Source organism: Apostichopus japonicus, chromosome 11, assembly GCF_037975245.1.
Source record: "Apostichopus japonicus isolate 1M-3 chromosome 11, ASM3797524v1, whole genome shotgun sequence".
NCBI lineage: Eukaryota > Metazoa > Echinodermata > Holothuroidea > Aspidochirotida > Stichopodidae > Apostichopus > Apostichopus japonicus.
In genome coordinates this window covers 18,827,360-18,854,909 of record NC_092571.1, presented here as the reverse complement: position 1 = coordinate 18,854,909, position 27,550 = coordinate 18,827,360, and the positions used below count along the sequence as shown (strand labels likewise).

Sequence of the window (27,550 nt, the reverse complement as noted above, 5' to 3'; positions counted from 1 at the left end):
TATTATTAGTAATAAGATGTAAAAACAAAACATTATTACCAATGGAAAGATTTTATGAAAGAATGCTTAGAAATAGAACTTTCAGACAAACCATTAGGCAATAGCAATGAGGTAATAAACTGCTTAAGGCACAGGTTTAATCAGATCTAAATGATAGGCCAATATGTCGCCGTTTAACTCAAGCGGATGTAATTCCTTCGCAAAGAAATCAAATTAATTGACTGATTTAGTCATGTAGGTCAAGTGAAATTATATTAAATGTGCTACCAATATTAGCATTAACATTCAGTAAGAGAGATACGCATGCATTTCCATTAGAAATGCTCACAGTGAATCACAGTTGCATCGTTTCCTTTTCAGAGTAAAGTAAATAAACGCTACGAAAACTTCCATTCTATACCATCTTCCGCAATTTGCAAAGAAAATTACGCAACCGGAAGTCCGACGCTGTATCGTAAATAAAAATGTGTAGAACAATTGATTACAAACGATGATGCATTCTGTTTACACTTTGCAGGGTCAGGGTAGGGATATGAAAGGTTGCGGTATCGTATAAAGTATTTGATAGACAGAAATAAAGGAACACATCCATTTCTTTATTCATTTGACCTCTGATAGTGCATCAGGTAGACACTGTTTACCATGTAGACACTGTTTACCATAAAATATATGCGGGTGAAAATGTTGACTCATGCGCATGCGCATGCGCATGGCAAAAACTTGAATGATCTTTACCTTATCCGATACAAGGCTTTGTAAACAAACATAGACTTATATGGATTACAGATGCTCGAAACAAAGGGTGACTAATCTAGCAAACATCCTGAAAATCAAATACAGAAGATTGTTCATTAATATATCTTCAGGTAAACGTCCAATTAATGATGTGAAAATGAATCAGGATTGGCTCCTAACAGATATAATTTCATCAGTATTTGTAAAGTTTTTCGCTTTTCATACTGCAAATCTCATCATACATGTTTCTCTATAGGCTCAGTGAGTCCATTCACTATCTTGGCATTGTTTTGGAGGTTTTCTGACACCCTCACTCGCTCTTCGCTCCCCTTACCCTCTCCATGCCCCATACGTTTCCTTGATGTAAACATTGACTACGTAGCATCCATTATGAACAAGCACTTACAAAACCTTGAGCTAAATATTTTGGGAAGTCACAATAAAAAGACAGATTGGCGGAAGAGAGTTCAACCTGGGGAAGGAGGGGGGGGGGGAGGGTGGCCTAAGAATGATGAATATGTGACTTCGTATTGAGGAAACAAACCACAAAACTACCTCAAAATTCCAATAGGCCTATTTGAACGTTTTACAGGACAAAAAGGCGCGTTTTATATAGGCTTACAGTTTGCTCAATTTTTAAACAATAGGTCACTTTTATACAAAAATTCTCTATTTGTTACAAAAAGAACAGAAAACCAAAGGTAATCATTGACAAAGACGGGCACTTTTAAGTTAATAACTTAATAGGCGCTTTTTAATTTCAAGGACGGGAGGGCTGGGTACGTCCTCATGAGATTCCCTCCTAACATATAAAATCATTTAGTACGCTATATCGATTTATATATAGTAGGTTAACTGCCTACACTGTATCCATATACCCAGTTCACTAATATTTCCGGCATCCAACCCAAAGCATGTCAGTTTATTTTTGTAGGTGAGACGGGATATGGTGAGGAATGGGTGGCACGGTACATAATGAGGACTATATCCTCTCTATGTTAAACCCAATAAGTAATAACTGCTATGAATTAACATCTCCTGCATGATAAGACATCCAATTTACTCGATACCTTAGTTTACCGTTATTCCTAGAAATAGTTATTCTTTATAGTCATGTGTTTGTCGGATATGATATATACTTCCACACAGTTGTCACGCATGCGCTCATCTTTTACCTCTATTGTGAATAGGTAATTACTGTAGATCACAGCTTTGTGCAATGATATTAGGATATGCGACGACGACTGATTGAGTCAGTCAAATATTGTTAACTGTTAAGGGTCAATCAACACCCTCTTACAAAAAAATAAATTAAAACATCCAGGAAAACGTTTAGAGGTTTCAGTACACATTCATGTAGTCTCACCGATCCCCTATACACTTCACACCCATCTCGACCCCTTGCCCACCCACCCCCACACGACTTCCCCAGCAATACCGCTACCTACATCAGGCACTCATAGCTCGTGGAGACTCGTGACCTTGTTAGCGCCAGAATGACACTGATGACTTAACTGTGCGTTGAGTAAGTTGCTTCCATAATTTATTGTTGTAGCCTCGGCAAAAGAAATTAATTGAGCTGTGACGACATCAACCTCTCACCTACATGCAGGTTCGAAAATCGTGAAGTCTTACATATAATTAGTGGTACCGCGCAGTGTAATCCAGATCGTGTATAGCGACCTTCAGGAAACTGTTCTTCGACTGAAATTCGTGACAGAGGGCTCACCATTAGGCTTACGTAATATCAGTTCACTTCACTTCACGGTGTGATTCGGTTCACCTCTCTTTCAGTCTGTGAGGTTTTCACCTTTGATCAAAGCAGGCTGGTTGTGATTACCGCTCACATGCACAGAACAGATATATACACAACCAGCAGTAAAACTTTAAGTGTTTAGCAATTACGTAGTGAAGAGACCGGCGTTAAATCTGTGGGATTGTTGAACCGTTGCAAACAAACTGGAGACAAGTTACAAAGGTCGACTGTTTCATCTGCTAGTATCACGTGGATATAAATAGTATATTATTCTCTCTCTCGCTCTTCTGACGTTCACTAATATTATTAAGCTCGCTAGTTTCGGATCTTCTAAACCCCAGTACGGCTGCTGTCAATAGGCTGCTGGAGAGGAGCGTCGAGACAACTCTCTTGGCGCGAGAAAGTAAAATTCATTATCGTCAGGGCTAGAACATATATTATATGCCCTTTCCATATCAGTTTGAATATTGTGAAAAAAATCTTCTCCCGTCGCATCAGAAACGAAGCGGTATAGTACTGGTATTCATTGAAGTGGATCCGTGATTTTTTTTTTACAGGGATAACGATACTAATTGAAACGTTAGGGGTTGTTTGCTATCTTCGGTAAGTTGACTAATATCATTTCACGTAGAGTAGACATGTATATGTGTCTTCGTATTATTCTGTAATATTGTATTGTAAACATAGTTAACTGAGCCCGATGAATTGTGATAAGTGGCACATTTTTCTTTCCGTATACATCCAGTGTATGTAACATCGCTCAAACGTGTATGAACCGGCGACATGTACTACGGTTCGTCAATCATGATGTTGTCCTGGATGTGTTTAGTTTCTGTTTGGACCAAGGCCGGATGGGGGGGGGGTGGCATCGTGTGGTTTGTTGTATTGACTCAAGGGTGGATAAATTCGAATTGCTTTGGTCACGAAAAGAGAAATTGTTTCATCAACACTCTTCAACGCTCTCCACAATAGGATTTTAAAACTTGCGTGTCCCCCGGATGCTACGTCTCAACAATATTTGCGTGCTCCGAAAAAAAACTTGCATTCCTGCAGTCCTCCATGAAATAATGCACTTTATATCTGTACAGGACCACACTACAGTTTTAAGCTGTATAATAACCCCTGATAACACATTTGGCTTGTGTGCAACGGAAGCCTGCAGTGATAGGCCTATCATGATATACACGAAAACAAGTGATTAAACCTGAAAATAATATACAAAAAAAAAATTACTGTCAGAGTCCGAAGCTGGAAATTTGGCCGTAGACTTTAGTTACCTATACCATATGCTGGCCTAGACATCATACAATATACATGCTACTGTAAGGCATACAAATGTTATATGCTATGCATACGCTGTGTATAGGCCCTATAGTATAACGTAAAATAAAACAGTGCCTAGCCCTAGAGAGAAAATGCAAGAATACAAATAATGCACTTCTAACTAATTTTATTGAGCTCCTTAAATGATGTAGGAAGTATTATACGTATATCGATCTCGACGACACAATGACATGTTTTGCGCCTTAAATGTATATAGTACTTGCTCGCAACTTTTATGAACCCCTGCCGTAACTTAACAGTTACCCAATGCAAGTTTATTCATGAGATTAAGTCAAAGTGGAACGAAATGTTCCCTTTGCCCCCGGCCAGTTTCGACCGCTTCCCATACATTATGTTAATAAACTTTTACGTAATTTCGATTTAAAAACTGAAGCTTCAATTGCTTCTTTTGACGATGTATGAACGCTGCACTCTTTAGCAACTCTCAATGCGGAGAGAACAAACATACTGTGAGATGAAAAATCCCTTTCAGTATCAGAGATGTTAACTTCCCACAAATTCATAGATTGTCTCAACTCATAAAATTTTGTGTAAAAAAAAAATCAGATCACGGATAATTTGGAATGGCGTAATTGACTGTTTTTAGCATGAAAATATCTGTTATGGAAACGCCGTTAACTCTGTACCTTGCGGTTCTTTGTTAGGATTGATTTGTTTTCAAACAAATTCAATCATCTGTATACTATAGGATTGGAAGATTTTTTTTCAAACAAATTCAATCATCGGAAGGATTGGAAGAAATTTAGTTTCACGAATGTATTTTGTTGTTTTGCATATTTCTGGTTATGAGTGTGTATACTTGGGGTTTGTTTGTCAAAAAAAAAGTTTGCGTCCGCCGGTCGCAAGCAAGTTCAAGATTTGACGTCGGCTTGCTAAAACATTGCGTAGCGATTGTTTTTTCCCAAACAGGTTTGCAATCACGGAGTTTTCAGCCAAATCAGATGACTGGTTACGTCAGCACCAATAATGACCATCGTTTGGAAGTTCGAAGATATACAGTGAATTACACACTGACACTTAATTAAGTCTAGTTACGGGGTTTCCCGTCAAACCTTATTTTTAATGCTTGGAACACATGTTGACCTTATACTTATGATGCATACGCTACATTCCATTGGGTTCGTGTTTACGATATCTAAGATTCGTGAGCCGTTCTATTGAAATCGGAATTCGTTTCGTGGAATGGGTACACTAAAATTAACTTCACGACGCTAGTTCACGAGTCTTGACTGAATATACGCAACACAGTGTAGTGTGCAGTATGTGTTATTATACATAAAGGTCTACATCACATGTGTGATGCACCCTGTACAAAATGTTCACTGTGCGATGTTATATCGTACCTTCACAGAAAACATTGATAGCAGATAATACAATCATAACAAACTAGTGTGCTAGATATATCTAAACCAATTCAAAAGATACGAAAAGATTCGAGTTATTTTGATCGGGTGTATCTTCGTTGCAACGCATGGATGCAGACATTTGGTAACCTCGAAGTGAAGGTTTTTATGGTGATGACGTAACTTTTCCGACCAATCATGAGCGACAATTTACACACAATTGCAAGCCTGTTTGGGAAAAACAAATGCGCGTCCCGGACGCGAATATTTTTTTCCCAAACTGAACTGACACTGAAATTATTTCCTCGATTCTGATTGGTTATCAGCGAGCACGTGATATACTTTAGTTTTCAACATGGATCCTCCATAATCTGTCGATATCAGTAGTGATCAACACAATCAAATTCAAGATATTAACATTAGCAACTTTCCAGAACTTTTAGTAGGTATATTTGAACGAAAGTATAGAGTGAAGCAACTATTCCCAACTACTGCGCCAATTATAGGCAGTCCTCGTTCGTTTGTTTACTCGCTTGACTCCGCTCTACACAACACATACATGTAATGTAGCCTATTGTACTGTGTATAGTATACAACACAATAACACACAGTGCATTTGTAATTGTATACATGTAGCCGATGTACATATGTACCGTGGTGTTTGGTTGCGATACTTTTAGTTTTATAATCATAAATTCAAAATGTATTCAGTCAATGAATCATGATAGGCCTAGTCGAATATGTAGTGGCCATGAAGACGCGCGAGCGAGTGTGTGTCAGCCAGTGAGTGTACACAAACATGCCATTTGACGATATGTCTGTGTCTTTTGACTTGTTAACTAGTTGTATATAGCATTATAACCTATACATACGTAACCACATATGTTTACCTGCACAATTAGAAGTTCTTATACATGGTGACATAGTAGGCCTGCATTAACCGTATATACGTATTCGTACTAGTTCGAGATCTCAAATTCACTAATATAGGCCCTACCGCCCTTGCAGTAGCTCTTGATAACTGGAAGCCTCACATTGTATCTACATGTAGGCACACTTATATGGAACGCCAAAAGGGCAATGTATTTTGTTGTCTCCTTTGATGTTGTCTCCTTCGATGCTGTTGTCTAATTTAATGTTGTTGTTTACTTTTATGTTGTCTCATTTGATGTTGTTGTCTCCTTTGATGTTGTCTACTTTTATGCCGTTGTTTCATTTGATGCCGTTGTCTCATTTAATGCCGTTGTCTCCTATCCATGGAGCATCATCCCCCCCCCCTCCCCAAAGCTCAGCTATTATATCGTTATTTTGATATTTAAACCAGGTCTCCATACACAGCGTTCGGTGCAAAATAGGCCTATGTGGTGATCTCCTCTATAGAGTACTGGTAAGGAACGCCAGAAGACCACGATATTACTAGTTCCCGCACATTATGGGTAGTGACCAAACAACATATTCAAACAGTTGTAGCGGTACATTTCGAAGATGTTTTATTAAAGGGGTTATAAAAGGACCAGGGGTATGTCACAAACAAGACAATAAAATTCATCCTTGCTGGTAGCACCCAGGGTCGTGTGATGAACAATGGTTGTTTTACTTGAGATTCACACATGTCTTTTGTTTAATTATTGCTGTATAAAGTTGCTGTATATAATAGGTGACGGTATACAGATAAACTCTAGCTTTTGTTTCTGTTAATGTCCTTTCTATTCATTTACTCAGTGTTGGTCTCTATTTTACTTTACTCACTCAGTCACTCCCTATTCTGTACCAGTTTAGTTCATAGTCTGTTTGAGTAACTGTTTGTTGAACCCCTGTCATATTTAGCCTCACTTTGCTTATAACTCCAAAGAGTATGCATACGAATGTCTTTATACCTTCTCACACTTTTGACTAAGTGGTAGTTTATCTGAATACTTGCAAGCACCACGACTCTAAATATCATAAAGCTATAACTGTGCCAATATTTACTGATAAGAAGTGTTAACCACCATAGTGTGTCGTTTTATGAGCCCCATATCATTCCTGACGATTTGTACACAACAGCGAGACGTTATTGTATTTATAAATCATCTTAATTGGTGCATATGCAGTGTCTTTCACAAAGTCTTTGGATCTATGTCACACTGTCTTTGTATTGAAAAGGTAATCTGGTACTTACTCGTATTTACCTGTTCAACTTTAATCTGTGTTGAACAGTTCGCTCATAAAGAGAAATATGTATTATGGCCCTGTGAAGAAGGTCAACCTAACTTATTAACTATAGTAAACGCCAATGTCATGTTACATTCGTGTAATTATGAAATCGTAACCATATCCACAAGTATTGACACTTTCGTGTGATTACGAAATCAAACGTCTAAACAATTATCCACAGATATTGATACCTGTCATTAGGTTAAAGGTATAGCCCTGTGTAAGATATTCCACACTGTTACTAGTTGAAGACCCCATTTCAATGTCTTGCCTCATCTCAAAGCATTTCAACTGCTAAACCCTCCCTTACTCCCAGGAAGTGGAACACGGTAGGTGCAGTGTGTGATATCAGCATGGAAGATGTTCTATAATAGCTTTACTTTCGTGTTATTATCTTGTAGATTTTACACATTTTTAAAAGAATTCAACTGCAGCCCGCAAGAACATCCCTTTAAGTGGATAGTTTACGGTAATACCGTGATGTGTTAACAGGCCAGATAAAATGGCCTCGCATAAAAAGAAAGATTCCGCATGTTTATGATTGCGCGTAGTCATTTGCTAAAAGCAAATGGTGATAATCATACCAATTTACAAAACTGCTGACTTAAAAGTTCTTTTCTTTGCCTTAAATCACTCACCAAAACGCCATGAATTGAAATGAAGCTGTAATCTTTAGATGATTCCATAACAACTCCCTGATAACAGTGTGCGGATTTTTTTTTACAAAAGAGCTTTAGGCGGATGGGCGAAAATTTGTGTCAAAGTGTGGAACCAGCACGTACTCGTTAAGTAAACAAGTGAAAGCAGGAGACAAAAGTTTCTCTCGCGCAGAAAATGTAAATAAATGGACGTAAGGAATACAGCAAAGCATTGCAACATTATAAGATAGGGTCAGAGTAGCAATCAATTTGTGGTTCACAGTTTATCTGCATCACTTTCGTATACTTGCACCCATTGAGAACATATCAGGTATTATCGTTAAGATTGGAATTTAGCAAAATAATTATTGGCTAAAATTACATTTTTGGTGAAGTATATTGACATTATAATCACAATTGACTTGCAAATATTTTGTTTGTCTTAAAAATGTGTAAGTCATGGATGCATACCTGTGTGAAGTATAGGCTATACATACCAGGGCGTCGTTACCAAGAGAATTATATTTAAAGGAAATTTACTTGCTTGACTGTTTGGAGAATATAGCCATTACTATTCAACTAGCAATGTGGTATATGTTTGTCTTCGGAAAATGCTTTAGAATTTCTTCCACCGAAACACCCCTTTAAGTGTTAAGTTTGAGACTGCCTATCTTTGAACATACCTTTATTTAACATATCTGAAGTTGATTTGGTGACAGTTCTGTATATGAAGGCAATAATTATATATGCAAATGAGATCATAAATGAGATTATCAACAGATTAAGCTGATGTATCCTGTCAATAAACGGAAAACTTGTGACGACAAGAAACCATTAGCGTAGGAAGCAATCAAAAATTGAGGGAGAGAAAAATGTTGAAGGCTGGGGTCTTCAATAAAACTAAAAGCATTTTTGTAGATGCTACGGTGGCCTATAAATTTCGACTATTTTATGTCAAATTTTTCAAAGCTTTATTAAGTGTTTCGATTTTTTTGTGGAAATGTTAAGTCAAAATCGAAAATTTGATGTTTAATCAGGTAGACATATATATGAAACGAAAAGTTGATCACTTGATGACCCGGCACTGATTATCTATTACAAAGGATCCTGTTGACTGATTTAGCTCATAATAATATAAAACATGACATTAACAAATGAAGGTCTGAGTGTATGAAAGACGGATATGACTGTAATACTTTCAGCGAAACTTTGAATATGTTCATGTGGTATTGATGGGAAAATGGTTTCACAAAGGAATTTTTATATGTTTTTTATATATTACATCAAACTATGAAGAGAAGACATAGGAAAGGTGAAATCATATTAATAACACAGATATAGGACCAACCAGGGCCCTACCAACTCCCTGCCCCCCTACAACTCCCTACCCCCCCCCACACAAATGATCAGAAGGTAAAATATTATATGATAGTTTCAAAGACATACTTTTATTAGAAAACAGAGCACGAGTTGAGACTTAATAATGTCGTGTTTAACAAGTTTAAATAACCAATCCCTCTTGAAGTAAAACTTGATAGGTTCGTGAATGTGTCGACTAAACTTACAATATGTTGCCTTTATATTAATTATGCAATAATACGCAATTATATCTAGGCTTCATGAACTTATTTATATCTAAAACTTCGAAGAAAGTCAGTTATGAAAAGACAAAGTATAGGTGTGCATGGATGAAGACATTATACGTTTTATGATTATTTTAATAACAGTATGATGAGACTCAGCAAGAAATATATATTGTATGCATATGATTAATTAATATAAAATACTGTTATGAACAGGCACATTGTAAGAATTGAGCATGTTAAAAAGTTTTGTGAGATCATACAATTTGGTTGATTTCAATGCTTTACAGATAAAAGACCACCAAAGGTAGAGATACAAAGAAAATGTACAACGATTTATTACACTTTAGAATGAAACACAGTCTGTTAAGAATTAATAGATCAGTAATCATTTTGAAGTTTGTTAGTAGGTATAATTATATTGGATCGAGAGAGACATATTATAACATGAATTTAAATTATGTTCAAAGTAAGTATGAGACGAAAAGAGTAATGTGAGCTTGTATAAATATGATATGACTAATGTAGAACGAAAAACAAGAAAACAAAGAAAGAGCCCGGGTTATAAGAAGTGAATGAATGGTTGTGAATTGAATGAAATTGATTATAATTAACACGGCATTTACAAGAATTCGTTAGAAGGAAGCTGAACAGAAAGTAAATATCTCACGACACTAACGTCCATGAGCTATTTGTGGCTAACACGGCTCTGCATATGCTGTCAAATATCACCATTCCCGCCATCTATCATCAGTCCCGCCAAAATGGACGCAACGTAAACATTCATAGCAATTGTTTGTGTCTACTGATGAGACTGTATCTCGATCGCTTGTAATCCTTCGGTTCAGTATTTCAGCACACATGGGAGATCATTAATCCTTCACTATGATGTATTAGCATAGGCGTAGGAGATCAATTTGATTGGGGGGGGGGGGGGCTGTGAACGACTTGCCGAAAAATATAACCAAACTTTTTCGCGGAGCGAGCGCAATGTGCATATCATGTAGGCATGAATCGGTTAGTATACATCGCATGCCACTAACATACAATCATATGCCGCGTTAATTATTACCCTTCCATATAGTTATCATTATTGGGCAAGTCGGTACAATAATAATGATGATTATAATATAAGTTTAATCATTGAAAAACACATTGCAAATTATATTTCTTTTAGTAGTTGCCCGAATTTTCTCAGCATATCGCAATTTACCGAATATTTCAAAAATATTTGGTGGGGGGGGGGGGCTGCAGCCCCCCCCACCTCTTACGCCTATGTGTATTAGTAGAGAAAAGGAGTTTGCGAGGACGCAAGTTCCCATAAACGTTTTGCGTCCGGTGAAAAAAAAAGCTTGCAATAAAAAGATCGAACACTAATTGCGTTTATTGTGTGACCAACTTTACTAGTGTTATTGTAAAGGTGCGATCGTATCACATGTCTATATTTTGTGAATGTTCTATAAACTATATAGGGCAGATGGCCCAGTGCCCAGCTTTGCTGTTTTACAGGGGCGACCCGACCCGCCCCGCTTTTCGCCCGCCTTGCCCTTTCAACCGATTTTCACCGCCCAGCCCCTCTTTCAACCACCCCCATATACTTACCTACTCGCCAACTCCGTAGTAGCTACGTGATTTGACCTTGCAGCGACAACCAACTCTTCAAAATCCCCGTTCCTTTAGTGTACATATCTCTCGCTATATTCTACAGTTCATTACCTTTATGTTCGAACCTGAGCCAACATTTGCGCGTTATGTAGTGTTTGCAAACAAGCAGCTCGGCAAAAGTTACGGTAGGCCTACATTAATAACTTTTTACGCAATGTCGATTAAAAAAAATCAAACTTCAATGGCTCCTTCTGACGATGCACGAAGTTCAGTAATTACACACGAACGTTGCACCAAGAAAATTGACTGAAGCATGTGGTCAAAGGGACAGCGAAAAAGGTTGCAACGAAGAAACTACTATATGGTACGAATACACATTTTACATTAGCACCCGGCAATGCGGAGAGAACAAACATACGTTGCTGCTTCTTTTAAATACTCGATAAAAACCCCTCTTGGATATCAATTTGATCAAGATGTCGATGCGCAGCGCAGCAGTGCTAGTAACAATGCGTGGACAATCTAGTTTTAAACACCTCAAGACTAGAACTTTTCTCTGAAATGAAAAGTCCTATTCAGTACCAGAGATGTCAGCTTCCCACAAAACGTACGTATTGTATATGACAACAAAGCCTAACGTTATGATCTTTGAGTGCACACATATGATAGCCTATAGCACAACTTGAACTTCGCTATCTCTACACAGTAGAAAGTAATGTTGCAAGTAGTTGCATACACGGTATTCATTGAAGCACTACAGATGCAAAATTGTATGCACACAATGGGTAAGGGTAATGGGACTAGTATTTGTCAATAAAATCACTGGAAAGTTGTAAAAGCATCATTGATTATTGTTAGCATGAACTTGATCTCTGCAAATTTGTGTAATGGAAATGTTGTTAACTCTGTACCTTGCTGTCGGTTATGATTTATTTGTTTGCAAACAAATTTGATCATCTGTAGGATTGGAAGAAATTTTGGTTCTTTTCAGAACAAGTTGTGGTTTTTGAAGATGTTGTTTCAAAAATGTATTTTGTTATGTTTTGCATATAGTTGTGAGTGTGTACTTGAGATTTGTTTCTCAAAAAGAAAAGTTTGCATCCGCCGGATGCAAGCAATTGGAAGATTTTGCTTCCCTGCGTTTGTAACAAAGTGGCCCCCCACTGCCGAATATAGGAATATTAATGAATGTTGAGGATTGCTTTGTCATGCTTCAGTTGTTTGCCCAAGATCAGACTTTACCCCGGCTGTACCGTCAGTGCCATGGCATTCTGCCCAGATTGAAGTTATAAATATTGTGCAACGGCTGTAAATGATACTTTGAACGATGGTTTATCTTAACAACCGCCATTTACGGTCATGTATAAGGCCGTGATTATCATAATACAATCTCTTCTGTTGATTAAGGTTCACCATATATGGAAGAGACCTCCCTTACTAGTCAATTATTGCAAGCAACTGTAAACAAACTGATTCCTTGGTGAGGCTGTCAATGGGAACGTGCATTGCTCGTTACTTGAGTTGTTTTTATGTAGGCTACTTCAGATACCTTTTATTCAGTAGTCTCCAAATGCACTATATACGCTATGTGCATGTACTTTATATGTATAAGTTATTTGTATAAAGATAAAGATAAAGATATAACTGTTCGTGAATATATATATATATATATATATATATATATATGTATAGATATATATATATATATATATATATATATAATATATATATATATATATATATATATATATGCCGGATCTTTCGAGATCCAGCTTTAGGATTCACAAATGAATTCGAGTTGGTTAGAATCATGTTTGATCTCTAGAGTAAGCCAAATATGTCAGCAAAAACAGAACTAGTATTGTTCGATACAGGTGACAAGCGCCTACAGTGGAATTACGACCTTCCTTACCGGTTTCGAACCTCTGGACATACAATCAGCGTCCATAGCCTATAGTGGATAAGGTGTCCGCGTACAGAGCGGGAGGCCCGGGTTCGAATCCCGGTGGAGGCTGGAAGTTTTTTCACTGTTCTTGATTTTCCAACTCATTACGATTTTCAATTATATACTGTATATATATATATATATGTATTGTCACCTGTAACGAACAATGCTAGTTCTGTTTTGGTGACATATTTTACCTTACTCTAGAGATTAATCATGATGCTAGCCAACTCAAAAACTAAATTTGTGATTTCTAAAGCCAGATCTCGTAAGAGATACTTTGAACAGACTCTGTTAAATGAAATGAAAGTACACGACAAAGGCAAATGAAATAAATATATATATTTGAAAGTGTAAGTAGTTGGAAAATCCAGAACAGTGAAAAAACTTCCAGCCTCCACCTGGTTTCGAACCCAGGCCTCCCACGTCATATGCGAACACCCTAACCAACTAAGCTATGAGCACTGATTGTATGTCCAGAGCTAGGGGAGGGGATTGCAGGGTCTCCATTGCACACGCCACTGCTATGGCGGGCCCTCCTTGCTAAACTGAGACATGTTCCGTATGCTGACTATCTATGTGATCCCACTCTCACTGTAACGTAAAGAAACATATATGTTATCAGTAATATAATATTCTGGAAAGTAAAGTGGGAAATGTTGTTCTTAATATTGCCTATAGCCTTATAACAATCAAGGTTTATGTTTAATCAACAGACGAACACAAGTCTAACAAAATGGTGGATGATACCGAGTTGAAGCCAACAAAAGAAGAAGTTGGAAGGTTTTCTGAGGAGAAGCAGATGATGAATGGGACAAAAGCAGATGCTGAACCAACTGTAGAAATTGAAGATGGGTAAGTTTCTAAGAACAAGAACGAATACCAGCAACGTTGGGCCATGTTCTTTTAATGGTTTCCAGACGACTGTTCAGCATAGCTGTACTGCAGTGATGATGAATTCGGTACCGTCACCTGATTGAGTTCCTTAGTATTTGAGAAAGTGGTCAGATACTCTCGTCCGTCAGGCTCACGTCAGGCCCATGGTAGTATTCTGTTATATTAATATGTTACTGAATGTAAGGCCTATAGCCTACTGTAGCTTTATGCTATAAAGCTACTTGGACATGGCAAATGGACACAGACATCGCACTCGAGACTCACCTGTTTTTTAAACTAGCCTGTGAGCCTGTCTTACTAATGTTAGAATAAACCACAGAATTACATCTGTGGATAAAACACATCATAGTCTAGTATTAAGATCCGGAAACCAAAGTCACTGAATTCAGTGAATGTAAGTTCTAGGCTGCAACGTAAGCTAATTATATAATTCATAATCATGGCTTTTGCATCATTCATGCACTCTGCTTAATTGTTAGTTAATGAACTTACTATATTACACCAATTAGTTATAGTGCAGAGGCAATTGTTGAATGAAAAGTTCATGAAAATATGGTCTAACACACATTAGGCAATAAAGTTAAACTATTTCTAAGTTAAGCATAACTTATCTTACCCAACACTTCACTCAAAACTTAGGTCTAAAGTGGTATTGATGCACATTATAGCCAAAGGCCTATAGCGCCTTCTTAGCATTAGTCCTACACATTGTGCTTACAATTTAAGTAGTTTCTAGCTTCTAGCCCTAACTTAGGGTGGGCCTATTTTGTAAACATGTAAGCCTTGTACACCAAGGCTAATCAGCCTATTTTACAGGCTTTAATAGCCAATCCCACTTAAGATGTGTTAGATGTGATAGCTCACCAGTAGGCCTATTTACCTCCACCCCTCAACTCTCGACCACCCCAACCAATACAATTGCTAGAAAGTCAAGCAATATGGTACCTATGTACAAATGGGACAATACTAAATACTTTAATAATCAATCAGCCTTCGTTTTAGTCATACTTGAAAGCACTAGCCTATATAGCCTAAACATAAATGGTGCAGTAACACTGCTGACTGCATTATTTAGTCTGAGTGCATGTTTGAAATAATTGACACATAACATAAGCAGCTATACAGTAGGTACGAAGCTGCTTTCACTGATGAGCTGGTCTTGTTTTGAGCTGGCTGTGACTGTGATGTAAACCATACTTCAGAATACAAATAAATATTCCACATGAACATGATTTAGTGCTGGCTTTCACACAAGCATCATAATCAGGAGGAGTTTTGTGAATAGGCTTTTACATACAGTGCTTTTATTTGTCAGCTACAGTAGGTATTCCACTGTTAATATTTTCTCATAATACAGACTGCATACATGTACATGTGTGTATTCATCTACTTTAGTCAGCAGGGGATATGTTTAATGGGCATCGTAACAGTTACATTGACCAGATGTCAGCTATTTATGGCCGATAGGGGAAGTTTGTATTTTAATGTAGCACCCACAGCAACCAATCCACTGATAGGTGAATATTTCAATGAGTAAAATCAGCTATTGGAATGTTCGTTAGTATTAGTGATTTGTAGTGACAGAGAACTATGGGAAGGGTCGATAAAATTAGTCTGTAGTTGATCCCTTTTGAAGATATCAGGCTGATTTGAATATTAAATGGAAATGAAGACATGTTGTTTTTCTTTGGACTTACTGTAAGTGTATAGTTGTTGTAGTGCTCAATGAAAATTTACTGTTTTTATGTTTATTCATTTATTTCCAGAAAAGAGGACAAGGAACCACCTAAGAGGGTATCTCTTCTTGTGTTGGTAAGCTTTCCATACTCAGTAGTAAACATTATTTGGCGTCAGTTCACAAGTTTGCATTTTTTTGTGAATCATAAAGGGAAAATCAATGCTGTATCAATTAGTAGGAATGTAAGCACTATTACATAATACTCTTGTATGAAAGGTCTTTTGGTTTTGATGATAATGGTAACCTTTGTAGTCATACAGGTGGATGAGTGTGTTTGTGTGTGTGTGTGATTCCTTGCTTTGTAAACACGATATCTCAAGAAGGGAAGCTTGGACCAATCTCATATTTAGGATGTATTTGTGACACATTGATTTCAACATCCATATTGTTTTTTGGTGGTCGAGGGTCATTTGGGGTCACCAGGGGTCAAACTGTGAAAACCTTGTAAACACAATATGTCAAGAAGTGGACCAATCTCACATTCAGTATGTAGTTGTGACAGGTTAAGTACAAGAAACCTATTTTTTTTTGGTGTAGGTCAAATGTCATTTGGAGTCACTAGGGGTCAAATTATGGAACCTTGTTTGATAATCTGCCGTAAGTCGCACCGACCAGCCTATTAGATAACATGTGAATCTCATAAGAATAGGAGAGGCTGTTGGCAATTGGAAATTAGCTTAAGGGCATCCATAAATGTGAATCAAGAAGTCTTGGCCAATCCCATTGACTTTAGTGTGTCACTAACTTACATGGTTGCATACATGGCACATGTGCACAAAGGTGTGTAATGAAACATACTACTGTTTGTAAAGTAGTATGTATTGTAATGGACGATTTCATTGTGAATAATCGGTATTAAATCTTTGCTTCTGTTGTTGAAGTTTCTGTTGTACTTCGCAATTGTCAATCGGAAATAAGGCCATAATTTTGAAAAACAGTTCCATAGGATTTTAGTGTAGGGTGCAACATAGCCTAACATTCCCTTACTGTAATACAAGTTAGGTAAATGGCAAGCATGTACAAATACCATGTGTGATAGTCTAGAAGGGTAATAAATACTGTTTGCTGAAAAGTATTTGGGTGGGAGTGGTTTTCATTGCTATTGCGGAGGCTGAAAGGCATAATTAGGTTCCCCAACAATTTTTGAAATAATAATTATAAAAAAAAAAATCCACAAACTAAAAATGATGCATTGTTAGTTATTTGTTAATACGGCATACAGTATCTCTGGTCAAATTTAGCAAAATTGCCAGCCTGAGACCCGATTCAAAAGATCCCTTAAATCCGGCCGGATTTTAAATCTTGAAATCTTAATACTTCATTTTTGACTTAATTGTCATTTACATGATGAATGATTTTTAATCTTTCTTTGTTAATGATTTTTGACTGTTATATTTTATTTCCTTGATCACAGTATCGATATTCAACATGGTTGGACATTCTGTTCATGATTTCGGGATCTATTGCTGCCGTGGCACATGGTGCTGGCTGGCCAGTTCTAAATATATTCTTTGGAGATATGGTTGATGAATTTGTCGAATATGACAAGTATTTACCAGAGCCAGGCGAGCCATTTCCGACAGACATACCGCCAGACGTTATACAGGACGCCAAAGAAGAATTTAATGAACAAACTCGGAAATATTCTATCATCTTCGCTTATGTTGGAACAGCCATATTTGTTGTCTCTTATATACAGGTTAGAATTAATAGAACTTGTGTCAAATATAAAAAAAAAAACACAACTTGAGAACTGTTATTGAAGTGTTGACATATTCACTCGAGCTATTTTCCTGGTGCTACTTAAGGTGCTGTGGAAGTTTGTTTACAAATCAAACTTTGGTTCGTCCTGGGGAGTCAACATTGATCCTCCCCAAAATTTAATGTAAGGATGTGTAAAGACCTATTATACAACACCTAATTGTATTCTGGTCATTTGATTGGTCAATTGCTCTTTGATTGCATGCAACATTCCTCTATTTCACTCTATGAAATAGAACCATGTGTAATACTTTTTTGATAGCACTTTTTTCAATGGTAAGAGAGCAGAGAAACCTGTCTGTTCAAAACGATCTGTTGCATGAGTGCATTTTACATCCAATTGTATCCAAATTCGAAGGTGTTGTATAAAACAAATAATGAATGGTTTCGTTGAAAGATGTTATTTGTTCCATTCAACTCGGCTGTGCCTCGTTGAATGGAACATTCCATCTTTCAACTCATGAAATATTTGCACTATTGCACTCATAACCATTCATTATTTGTATACTATTTAAGAGTTATAATGTTTGTTCATGTTGTCTAGATTCATGCTCTTCTGTTAATGCTTATCGGTCTTCTTCTTTTAATTATGATCTGTTGAGAAATGTCACTGAAAAAGAACATGTGTAAAGAAAGAAAAAGTGGAAGAATTGATCATGTAAATTTCCAGCTTAACTTAGCCTTTTACTGTATCATTGCAAGTAAGAAGCATATTTAACAAACAAACAAACAATGAGAACAGTTTATATTGGCCAATATAAACAGGTGTGATACCCCTAAGCACCATATAGTTGTTGAAAATTCTGACAGTTGCAGTAATCTGTAGTGCTGGTTGCAGATGCCTTTGGATTCACACCACTTTATTTCTTCTACCCCTCCCACTCCTCCTCCCCCTCCCCCTCCCCCTCCCCTCCCCCAGTAAAACCTTGCTGACCTCTGTGAGTACTCCAATGAGTAATTTCCATTGATTTACTATAGATACAATGTGAGCATCCTAAGCAATTTGGGAAGATTTTCTGCCTGTAGATAATTTTGGGACCTCTCCACTTACCGCCTGCTTTAAACCTTTTTTTCACATTGTCTGTACAAACTAATTCTGTTTGCTTCTTCTGTCAGATTGCATTGTGGAGTTTGACCTGTGAGAGACAGACACACAGGATCAGAAAGGAGTTCTTCCATGCTGTACTTCATCAGGAGATTGGATGGTTTGATAAACATCAAAGTGGAGAACTGACATCAAGACTTGCAGAGTAAGGCCAATAGTACATTATATACTAGTCAAACAGCCTCATGCACTATCGGGTGTATAGGGCTCGGATGCCATACATGCATTCATCCCGACTACATATGTATGGAAAAATAATTAGGATGATAGGGTGTCACTGCTTACCTAGAGTAAGGACAGTACAGTACATTACACACTAGTCAACCTCTCTTGCACTATCAGGTATATAGGGCTCTGATGCCATATATTCATCCCGACTACATATTATGTATAGAATTAATTGGGATGACAGGGTGTCACTTGTTACCCCAGAGTAAGGACAGTACAGTACATTACATACTAGTCCATACATGGACTCTCATACAACTCTTATGCACTATTGGGTAAATTGGGCTCTGCTGCCAGACATTCATCCCAATGATATATTATGTATGGAAATAATTGGGAATACCGGGTGTTACTGCTTACCACCCTGGCAGTTAATGCTTACACTCCCATGGAGTATCAGTTTCATGCTTGTGCTGGCCAATGTGCTATTATAGTCCAATTCAAACTGTATGCACATTCTCTTCATACAGCTGTCCACTCCATTGTTGAGTTGTTGGGTACATTTCATATACATCATTAGCATTAATAATTATCAGAATAATTAATGCATGGCTTTAAATTAGCTCATGACAAACATGGTTGGTACCTCCATGAGTGAGTCTGCTCTGTGGAACAACAAGTTACAAGTCATGCTTTAATGTGTTTGCAGGTAACACAGTGACCACATAACTAACTTTAACACACAGCAGCTCTGAGTCAATACATACAATACAAACAAATACATAAATACATACATACACACAAATCATGCTTTAATGTGTTTGCAGGTAACACAGTGACGATATAACTGACTTTAACACACTGCAGCTCTGAGTCAATACATACAATACAAACAAATACATAAATACATACATACACACAAGTCATGCTTTAATGTGTTTGCAGGTAACACATTGACCACATAACTAACTTTAACACACAGCAGCTCTGAGTCAATACATACAATACAAACAAATACATAAATACATACATACACACAAGTCATGCTTTAATGTGTTTGCAGGTAACACATTGACCACATAACTAACTTTAACACACAGCAGCTCTGAGTCAATACATACAATACAAACAAATACATAAATACATACATACACACAAGTCATGCTTTAATGTGTTTGCAGGTAACACAGTGACCACATAACTAACTTTAACACACAGCAGCTCTGAGTCAATACATACAATACAAACAAATACATAAATACATACATACACACAAGTCATGCTTTAATGTGTTTGCAGGTAACACATTGACCACATAACTAACTTTAACACACAGCAGCTCTGAGTCAATACATACAATACAAACAAATACATAAATACATACATACACACAAGTCATGCTTTAATGTGTTTGCAGGTAACACAGTGACCACATAACTAACTTTAACACACAGCAGCTCTGAGTCAATACATACAATACAAACAAATACATAAATACATACATACACACAAGTCATGCTTTAATGTGTTTGCAGGTAACACAGTGACGATATAACTGACTTTAACACACTGCAGCTCTGAGTCAATACATACAATACAAACAAATACATAAATACATACATACACACAAGTCATGCTTTAATGTGTTTGCAGGTAACACAGTGACCATATAACTGACTTTAACACACAGCAGCTCTGAGTCAATACATACAATACAAACAAATACATAAATACATACATACACACAAGTCATGCTTTAATGTGTTTGCAGGTAACACAGTGACCATATAACTGACTTTAACACACTGCAGCTCTGAGTCAATACATACAATACAAACAAATACATAAATACATACATACACACAAGTCATGCTTTAATGTGTTTGCAGGTAACACAGTGACCATATAACTGACTTTAACACACAGCAGCTCTGAGTCAATACATACAATACAAACAAATACATAAATACATACATACACACAAGTCATGCTTTAATGTGTTTGCAGGTAACACAGTGACCATATAACTGACTTTAACACACTGCAGCTCTGAGTCAATACATACAATACAAACAAATACATAAATACATACATACACACAAGTCATGCTTTAATGTGTTTGCAGGTAACACAGTGACCACATAACTAACTTTAACACACTGCAGCTCTGAGTCAATACATACAATACAAACAAATACATAAATACATACATACACACAAGTCATGCTTTAATGTGTTTGCAGTTAACACAGTGACCATATAACTGACTTTAACACACTGCAGCTCTGAGTCAGTACATACATACAAATACATACAAATACAAAATACATACATACACACAAGTCATGTTTGAATGTGTTTGCAGGTATTAAACACAGCTTGTTAACACACTGCAGCTCAGAGTCTTTGATGTGTTTAAGCAATATTAAAGTAGCTACTGTACCTTTCTCCCTGAGTGTTCCTCAGGTGTACAAAATAAAAATAACTTTGTTAGCTTAGAAATGCAATCAGGTAGTCAAAAGAGTTGATCCATACATATTAAACAATTGATTTGATGGCCCTTGATATTTATCTGCCAGTTGTTTCATGTATAGGTAAGGTATTCACTTCCTAATCAGATTAGGTTTTTTTTCTTCTCCCCAGTGACATGGAGCGGCTTAGAGAAGGCATGGGTGACAAAGTGGCCATCTGCCTTCAGTTTATATCCCAGTTTTTTGCAGGTAAGGCTTTTTATAATTTTATTTTGTATCATAGAGTACACAAGGTAACAGTAAACATGAATAGTTTAAGAGCTTGGCCAATGGCAAACAGATTTATAATGGAACTCATAAGTCATATATTAATTGGTAAATACCTTGATATTATCTTTGGAAATCAAGATCTTACTTCAGCAGATACTTGTTAATAGTTGCAAAATATTTACTTCCTTGAGACTGAAACATATCATTGGGATGGAGGATAACACTACCTCAGCATTTCAAGACACAATACCATTTGCCCCTCCACCCCTCCCCCTTTGGAAGCTTCCCATGTCCCAATATGGAGAATTACCAACACAGACTGAAGTAAAACAAACAGTGTGGCAAAGTGAAGACTTCCATATGAATTTCCACTTAGCTATATTGACTGGCTCCATGTCATTAAGTTTTGCATGATTATGTCTCCCTTATTTCAGGTTTCGCAATTGGTTTCGTTAAAAGCTGGGAGTTAACGTTGGTCATAATGTCCATGACACCTCTTTTGGCCATCTGTGGTGCTTTTATGTCAAAGGTATGATGGGTTTAAGTTGAAAATTTGTTTGAAAATTCTTGCAGTGAAAATTGTTATCAAATCTATTTGACCATCAGTAGTTTATTTCATCCTCTTCAACATCCAAGCATGAAAGAGAATGATGAATAAAAAAATTATACGAAGGAAACTTTTATTTGTCTTAATCCTTATCTTGAATAGCTGCAGTGGTTCAACGTTTTCGTTTTCGTAATTTTTGTTGTTGGAATATTTGCTTGGGATAGGCTTGGAGAAGATTTCAGAGAAACTTTCCCAGACAATGTCAATAGGTGGGTGGCTGACTGCACATGTTATGTGGATTTACCTTAGTAACTGCAAAGAAGCCTGTTGCTTTCTGTGGAGGTCAAAAGGTCAACAATGGGGAACAGAGGTCAAAGTCTGATAACATAGCAATCAGTTCTGAGATTTAAGCTAATTAATTTTTGCTAGGTATGTGAACTGACATTATTGAGTACAGGAACCTTTTGTTTCCTGTGGAGGTCAAAGGTCATTTGAAGTCAACAGAGGTAAAGTCTACAAACCTTGTAATCAGACATTGGTTTAACTGCATACTTTGTATGTGGGTCCGCCATAGGAGAAGAATCTTGTGCGTACAGTATATCTCATATAGCTTGGAGCAAGCAAACCACTTAGCCTCCTCCTGGCTTTCTGTTCCTCTCTGCAGATGATTGCTTCCTTTGCAACCAAAGAGCAAGAATCATATGCAAAGGCAGGCAGCATTGCAGAGGAGGTCTTGTCCTGTGTGCGGACAGTCTTCAGCTTCGGGGGAGAACAAAAAGAAATTAAGAGGTATGAGATCATAATTAACCTCATAGCTGAGATACTTATTAAAGCTGCTGGTTGTATGTTTTATAACTAATAATGCCATACAGCCCAGTTAATATATCATCTCTAGATGCAGGCGTTCTTAAAGCTGCTGGTTGTATGTTATAACTGTTTTGCCATACAACCCTAGTGTATTTCTTATCTATAGATTCAGGCTTGTCGTCACTTAATTAACTATGTAAACTGCTCAAACACTTTGAAGTATTTCTTCTCCAGAATGGCAAGTCTGCTGGTATTAAGTGAAATTTATCTGAATAAAATATCTTCCCAGAAGTTAATGCAATTTAGGCTAGATCTATCTTCCAATTTTAAGGTTTACCCTAAATGTGAGAAAGTAGTAGTCTCCTGGAAGCTAGGTCTTGAGGCATTTTATATCTGTGAAAATACCAACCCTGCCTATCAATTGTAACATATATACCGTACTCAATTCTCACATGTGAAGAGGGTTACCATACCAACCAAAACATGCTGCTGTTTGAAGTTGGTAAAATGTTTAAATCTTTCACACAAGGTACACGTACTGGATAATTGGAGATATGAACTATGTATACTATACTATACTAGTCATGTAACACACTAACAAATGACATCAAGTTTCAAGGTTTCATCACAGTTTCATTATCCATCAGCCATTGCAGGTCATCAGTATTGGCCCCTTATAAACATGCTACAAATTGCTAGACATTTTCAAAAGTACTGGTTCTGGTCGCAATATTATTCCTGGACATCGAAGACAAGTAAATATCTCAGTCTTGATATCTACTTCTAGGATGGCAATAAAATAAATAGATGACCATTATCAGACATTCCAGCATATGTTGAAGCAATGCTGTTATCCTTTAAAAGTGATAAATGTACTTGTCTCATTTATAATATCCTGTTTCAAAGGTTAAGTATGAAGCTAATCCACGTCAAGTTAAACTTTTGTTAAAGAGTGAGTGATAGCACTTCCATTTTTGATGAGGATTATTGTTATCAAAGTTCAGTGTGTGTAATTTTTGTGATGTGACTGAAGTGAAACTAAAAGGTTGTCTGAAAGTCTATGCTTATCATAATTAACAAAGTGATCGTCAGGAATTGGTTTCTAAACTATTGTAGATGGATAGTTTGCTATTAACAGAATAATTCATTGATTTTACATTGTATACAGTTAGGTTACTGGGGTAATGTTATTCTATGTCTGTTGAGATGAAGTCTACTTTGAGCACTGATCATATGATGTTAGGGAGTACATAGCTCAGTTAGGTAGTGCTGGCAGTGTAGGCAGTGGCAGTGGCAGTGTAGGCAGTGTAGGTAGTGGTACTGCTGAGATAGTACAGTATTGGGATACAAGACCAACTATGATAGGCTATCAAAGCTATTAATCCATCTCAGCTGAGTCAGGTAGAGTGGTACCACTGAGATAGTACAGTATTAGGATACAAGACCCACTATGATAGGCTATCAAAGCTATTAACCCATCTCAGCTCAGTCAGGTAGAGTGGTACTCCTGGGATATTACAACTTTGGGGATACAAGACAGGCCCACTATGATAGGCTATCAAAGCTATTTAGCCTCCTGATCATCGTTATTTTGTAATTTTTGATAAGTAATGTGATCGATATAGAGGCGTTTAATGGTAGAATCACATAGCCAGTACTTTACAAAACAGGGCACTGATGTTGACCCCGTTTGTGCAAACTGGTAACATCGTAAGAAGGCGGACATTGCTTAGCTTGACCTCATCTTGACACGGTGATAGGTCAAAGATCACCAGGAATGAAATTTCATAAACACTGAAAACAGTTTGTATTGTGCTGTGCATTCAACTTTATCTCCTTTTATTCTTTCTGTGAACAGCTCCCAGTTTATTGTTCTCATCACCTTTTAATGCATTTTGCAATAACTTTGCCCAAATGAATTGGCCAATAATCCCCAAAACTAATCCTTTAGCCCACAATAATAACATAGGGAATTTCAAACCTATACAGAAACATCAAAGGTTTGCACAAAGGATAAAATATTAAGTTAAGCTTCAGGAAAACAATGTTTTCTTCTGTTTGGAGCTTGTTCAAATGGCTTATATCAGACAGGCCTGGATGTACTACATTACAATGAAGTTACAACAAAATGCAGAAAATATCACAATAGTTATTCAATTTGATGGTTTGACCCACTTATATTTTATTACAAGACACCATGTAACAAACACATATTTTGAAAAAATACTGCTGAGCTGTAGTGTTTGTTACATATGTAAGTTACTGTATATTGTTTCCTCACCGCAGGTATGAAGGAGAACTTCAAGATGCGAAGGACGTAGGTATCAAGAAGGGTATTACCACGGCAACAGGAATTGGAGTTACCATGCTGATCATCTTCTCTTCCTATGCACTTGCATTTTGGTAAGTCAGTCTTTCTTTTAGTCTTTGTCTACTTGGTTGTCATGGTGAAAGGTATAGACTAAGCCATGCGGTGAGAACCAATCAGATATGTGTTTTACATTGAATTTTAGTACATAAAACACAGTGTAGGTGACTAGATTTGTGTTTTACTAAAAATTATACCATTTAAGTCTCATAAGCTCTTTGACAGAGCGGAAAGGTCTGTTACCAGATTTTGAGCACAACTTTTCATCAAAGTGTCTATTAAATTTGTGGAAGGATGGTAGAATGTTTAACCAATGTGTCTGTGGATGATCTTATAGGTATGGGCCTAGGATGGTCAGTCAAGACAAGATCTCAGGTGGTGATGTGCTAACTGTCTTCTTCTGTGTCATGATTGGCTCCTTCTCCCTCGGCAACATAGGTCCATCCCTCAGTACAGTGGCAACAGCAATGGGGGCAGCACATACCCTCTTTGAGATTATTGACAAGGTAAGTTTTCATTGAAATTATTTTAAAATTGGACTTCCTGTGAAAGAGAGATGTTAAGTACTATGTTTACTATTTACTCAATTATTTTTACCTGGCAAGTGAAAGAAGACTCCCAGAGTTCCTCAACACTTCTATGGATGAACAGTATTGGAGGACACTGAATCTAACAGCTGATTAGTATATGATTAGTGCAACATTTTGACTGCAGACAACATGTTGGAAATCCATCAAAAGAAACAATACTGCCTCTAATCCTTTTGTAACCTGTTGTTGATATGGAGCTAAGAAAGCGGAACAGTTGTTTTGACATACTGCTTAGTTTTGCAGACTTCACAATGGATTAACAGTAGCGAACAGAGGAGCTCATGCCTTGATCAATTTTGCTGTACAGGTACTTCCCAGAAATTGTACATGCTGTAAATGTGAATACTTTAAGTATCAAAATAGACAGAAAACTACATCCAAACTGTTCTTTTTCATTGCTCACTTATTAAAACTAGCATTTTGCCTAACAAGGAACATTTACAAATTAACATGAAAACAGAATTGACAAAACTTGCCAGAATTTTTTCAGAAATGATTTTTGTTGCATAACATTAACTTTTTCATTTTTGTGCAGAAACCTACGATTGATGCAAGGTCGACCGAAGGTAAAAGACCTCAGAAAATGCATGGAAACATCACTCTAAATAATGTTAAGTTCAAGTACCCAACAAGACCAAATGTGCCGGTGCTGAATGGGGTCTCTCTATCTGTTGAGACGGGGCAGACTGTAGCCCTAGTCGGTTCCAGTGGCTGCGGAAAGTCAACCATCATTAATCTAATTCAGAGATTTTATGATATTGAATCTGGTGAGGTAATTACTCTTTCCTAGAATTAATCTTTTTGTTCTTGTTTGATCTGAAGCATTCAATGAAAGATTGTATATTGTACATTATCAACCTATATTAAAAGCACCCACCTCCAATATGTGGGACAAGGTGACATTATCAACCTATATTAAAAGCACCCACCTCCAATTTGTGGGACAAGGTGACATTATCAACCTATATTTAAAGCACCCACCTCCAATTGTGGGACAACATGACATTATCAACCTATATTAAAAGCACCCACCTTCAATTGTGGGACAAGATGACATGATCAAACTATTTTAAAGCACCCACCTCCAATTGTGGGACAAGATGACATTATCAAACTATTTTAAAGCACCCACCTCCAATTGTAGGACAAGATGACATGATCAAACTATTTTAAAGCACCCACCTCTAATTGTCGCACAAGATGACATCAATCTATACTAAAAGCACCCTCCTCCAATTGTGGGACAATATGACATTAAACTATTTAAAAGTACCCACCTCCAATTGTGGGACAAGATGACATTATTAAACTATTTATAAGTAACCACCTCTAATTGTGGGACAAGATGACATTATTAAACTATTTATAAGAACCCACCTCCAATTGAAGCACAAGATGACATCAAACTATTTAAAGGTACCCACCTCTAATTGAGGGACAAGATGATAAGATATTGCTCTTTTGTTTCTACTTCAAGGCCTCACATTTTAGTAGTTGGCCTATTCACTACATTAGTTGGAATGGTATTCATCAAATTTCACAGAAGTGATTTTTTCAATATGTCAATTTATATAGCGGTAGGAATTTTTAAAGCCATACTATGGAAGACATACCATAGCCTTCATGTTACACTGTCTCTGATAAACTGATTCTGTGTTTGATCTGTTAAGGTGCATAATAAGA

At 37.0% G+C, this 27,550-nt stretch overlaps 1 protein-coding gene across 5 annotated transcripts in view; it reads left to right on the top strand.

The window, feature by feature from the left end:
* LOC139976321 (ATP-dependent translocase ABCB1-like) overlaps positions 1-27,550 on the top strand; it is a 57,392-nt gene that overhangs the window by 6,980 nt on the left and 22,862 nt on the right. For 3 of the 5 annotated variants that reach the window (XM_071985004.1, XM_071985003.1, XM_071985001.1), the window contains exons 1-11: positions 11,650-11,807; positions 13,862-14,000; positions 15,809-15,854; positions 17,195-17,479; positions 18,658-18,791; positions 21,458-21,534; positions 21,990-22,084; positions 22,767-22,891; positions 25,196-25,312; positions 25,615-25,783; positions 26,403-26,639. In XM_071985004.1, the coding sequence (XP_071841105.1) occupies positions 11,762-11,807; positions 13,862-14,000; positions 15,809-15,854; positions 17,195-17,479; positions 18,658-18,791; positions 21,458-21,534; positions 21,990-22,084; positions 22,767-22,891; positions 25,196-25,312; positions 25,615-25,783; positions 26,403-26,639 (1,470 nt within the window). In that variant the 5' untranslated portion in view covers positions 11,650-11,761. Of the gene's footprint in view, positions 1-2,462; positions 3,095-11,649; positions 11,808-13,861; positions 14,001-15,808; positions 15,855-17,194; positions 17,480-18,657; positions 18,792-21,457; positions 21,535-21,989; positions 22,085-22,766; positions 22,892-25,195; positions 25,313-25,614; positions 25,784-26,402; positions 26,640-27,550 lie in introns of those variants that run through there. The other 2 variants (XM_071985006.1, XM_071985002.1) reach the window with 2 other exon arrangements.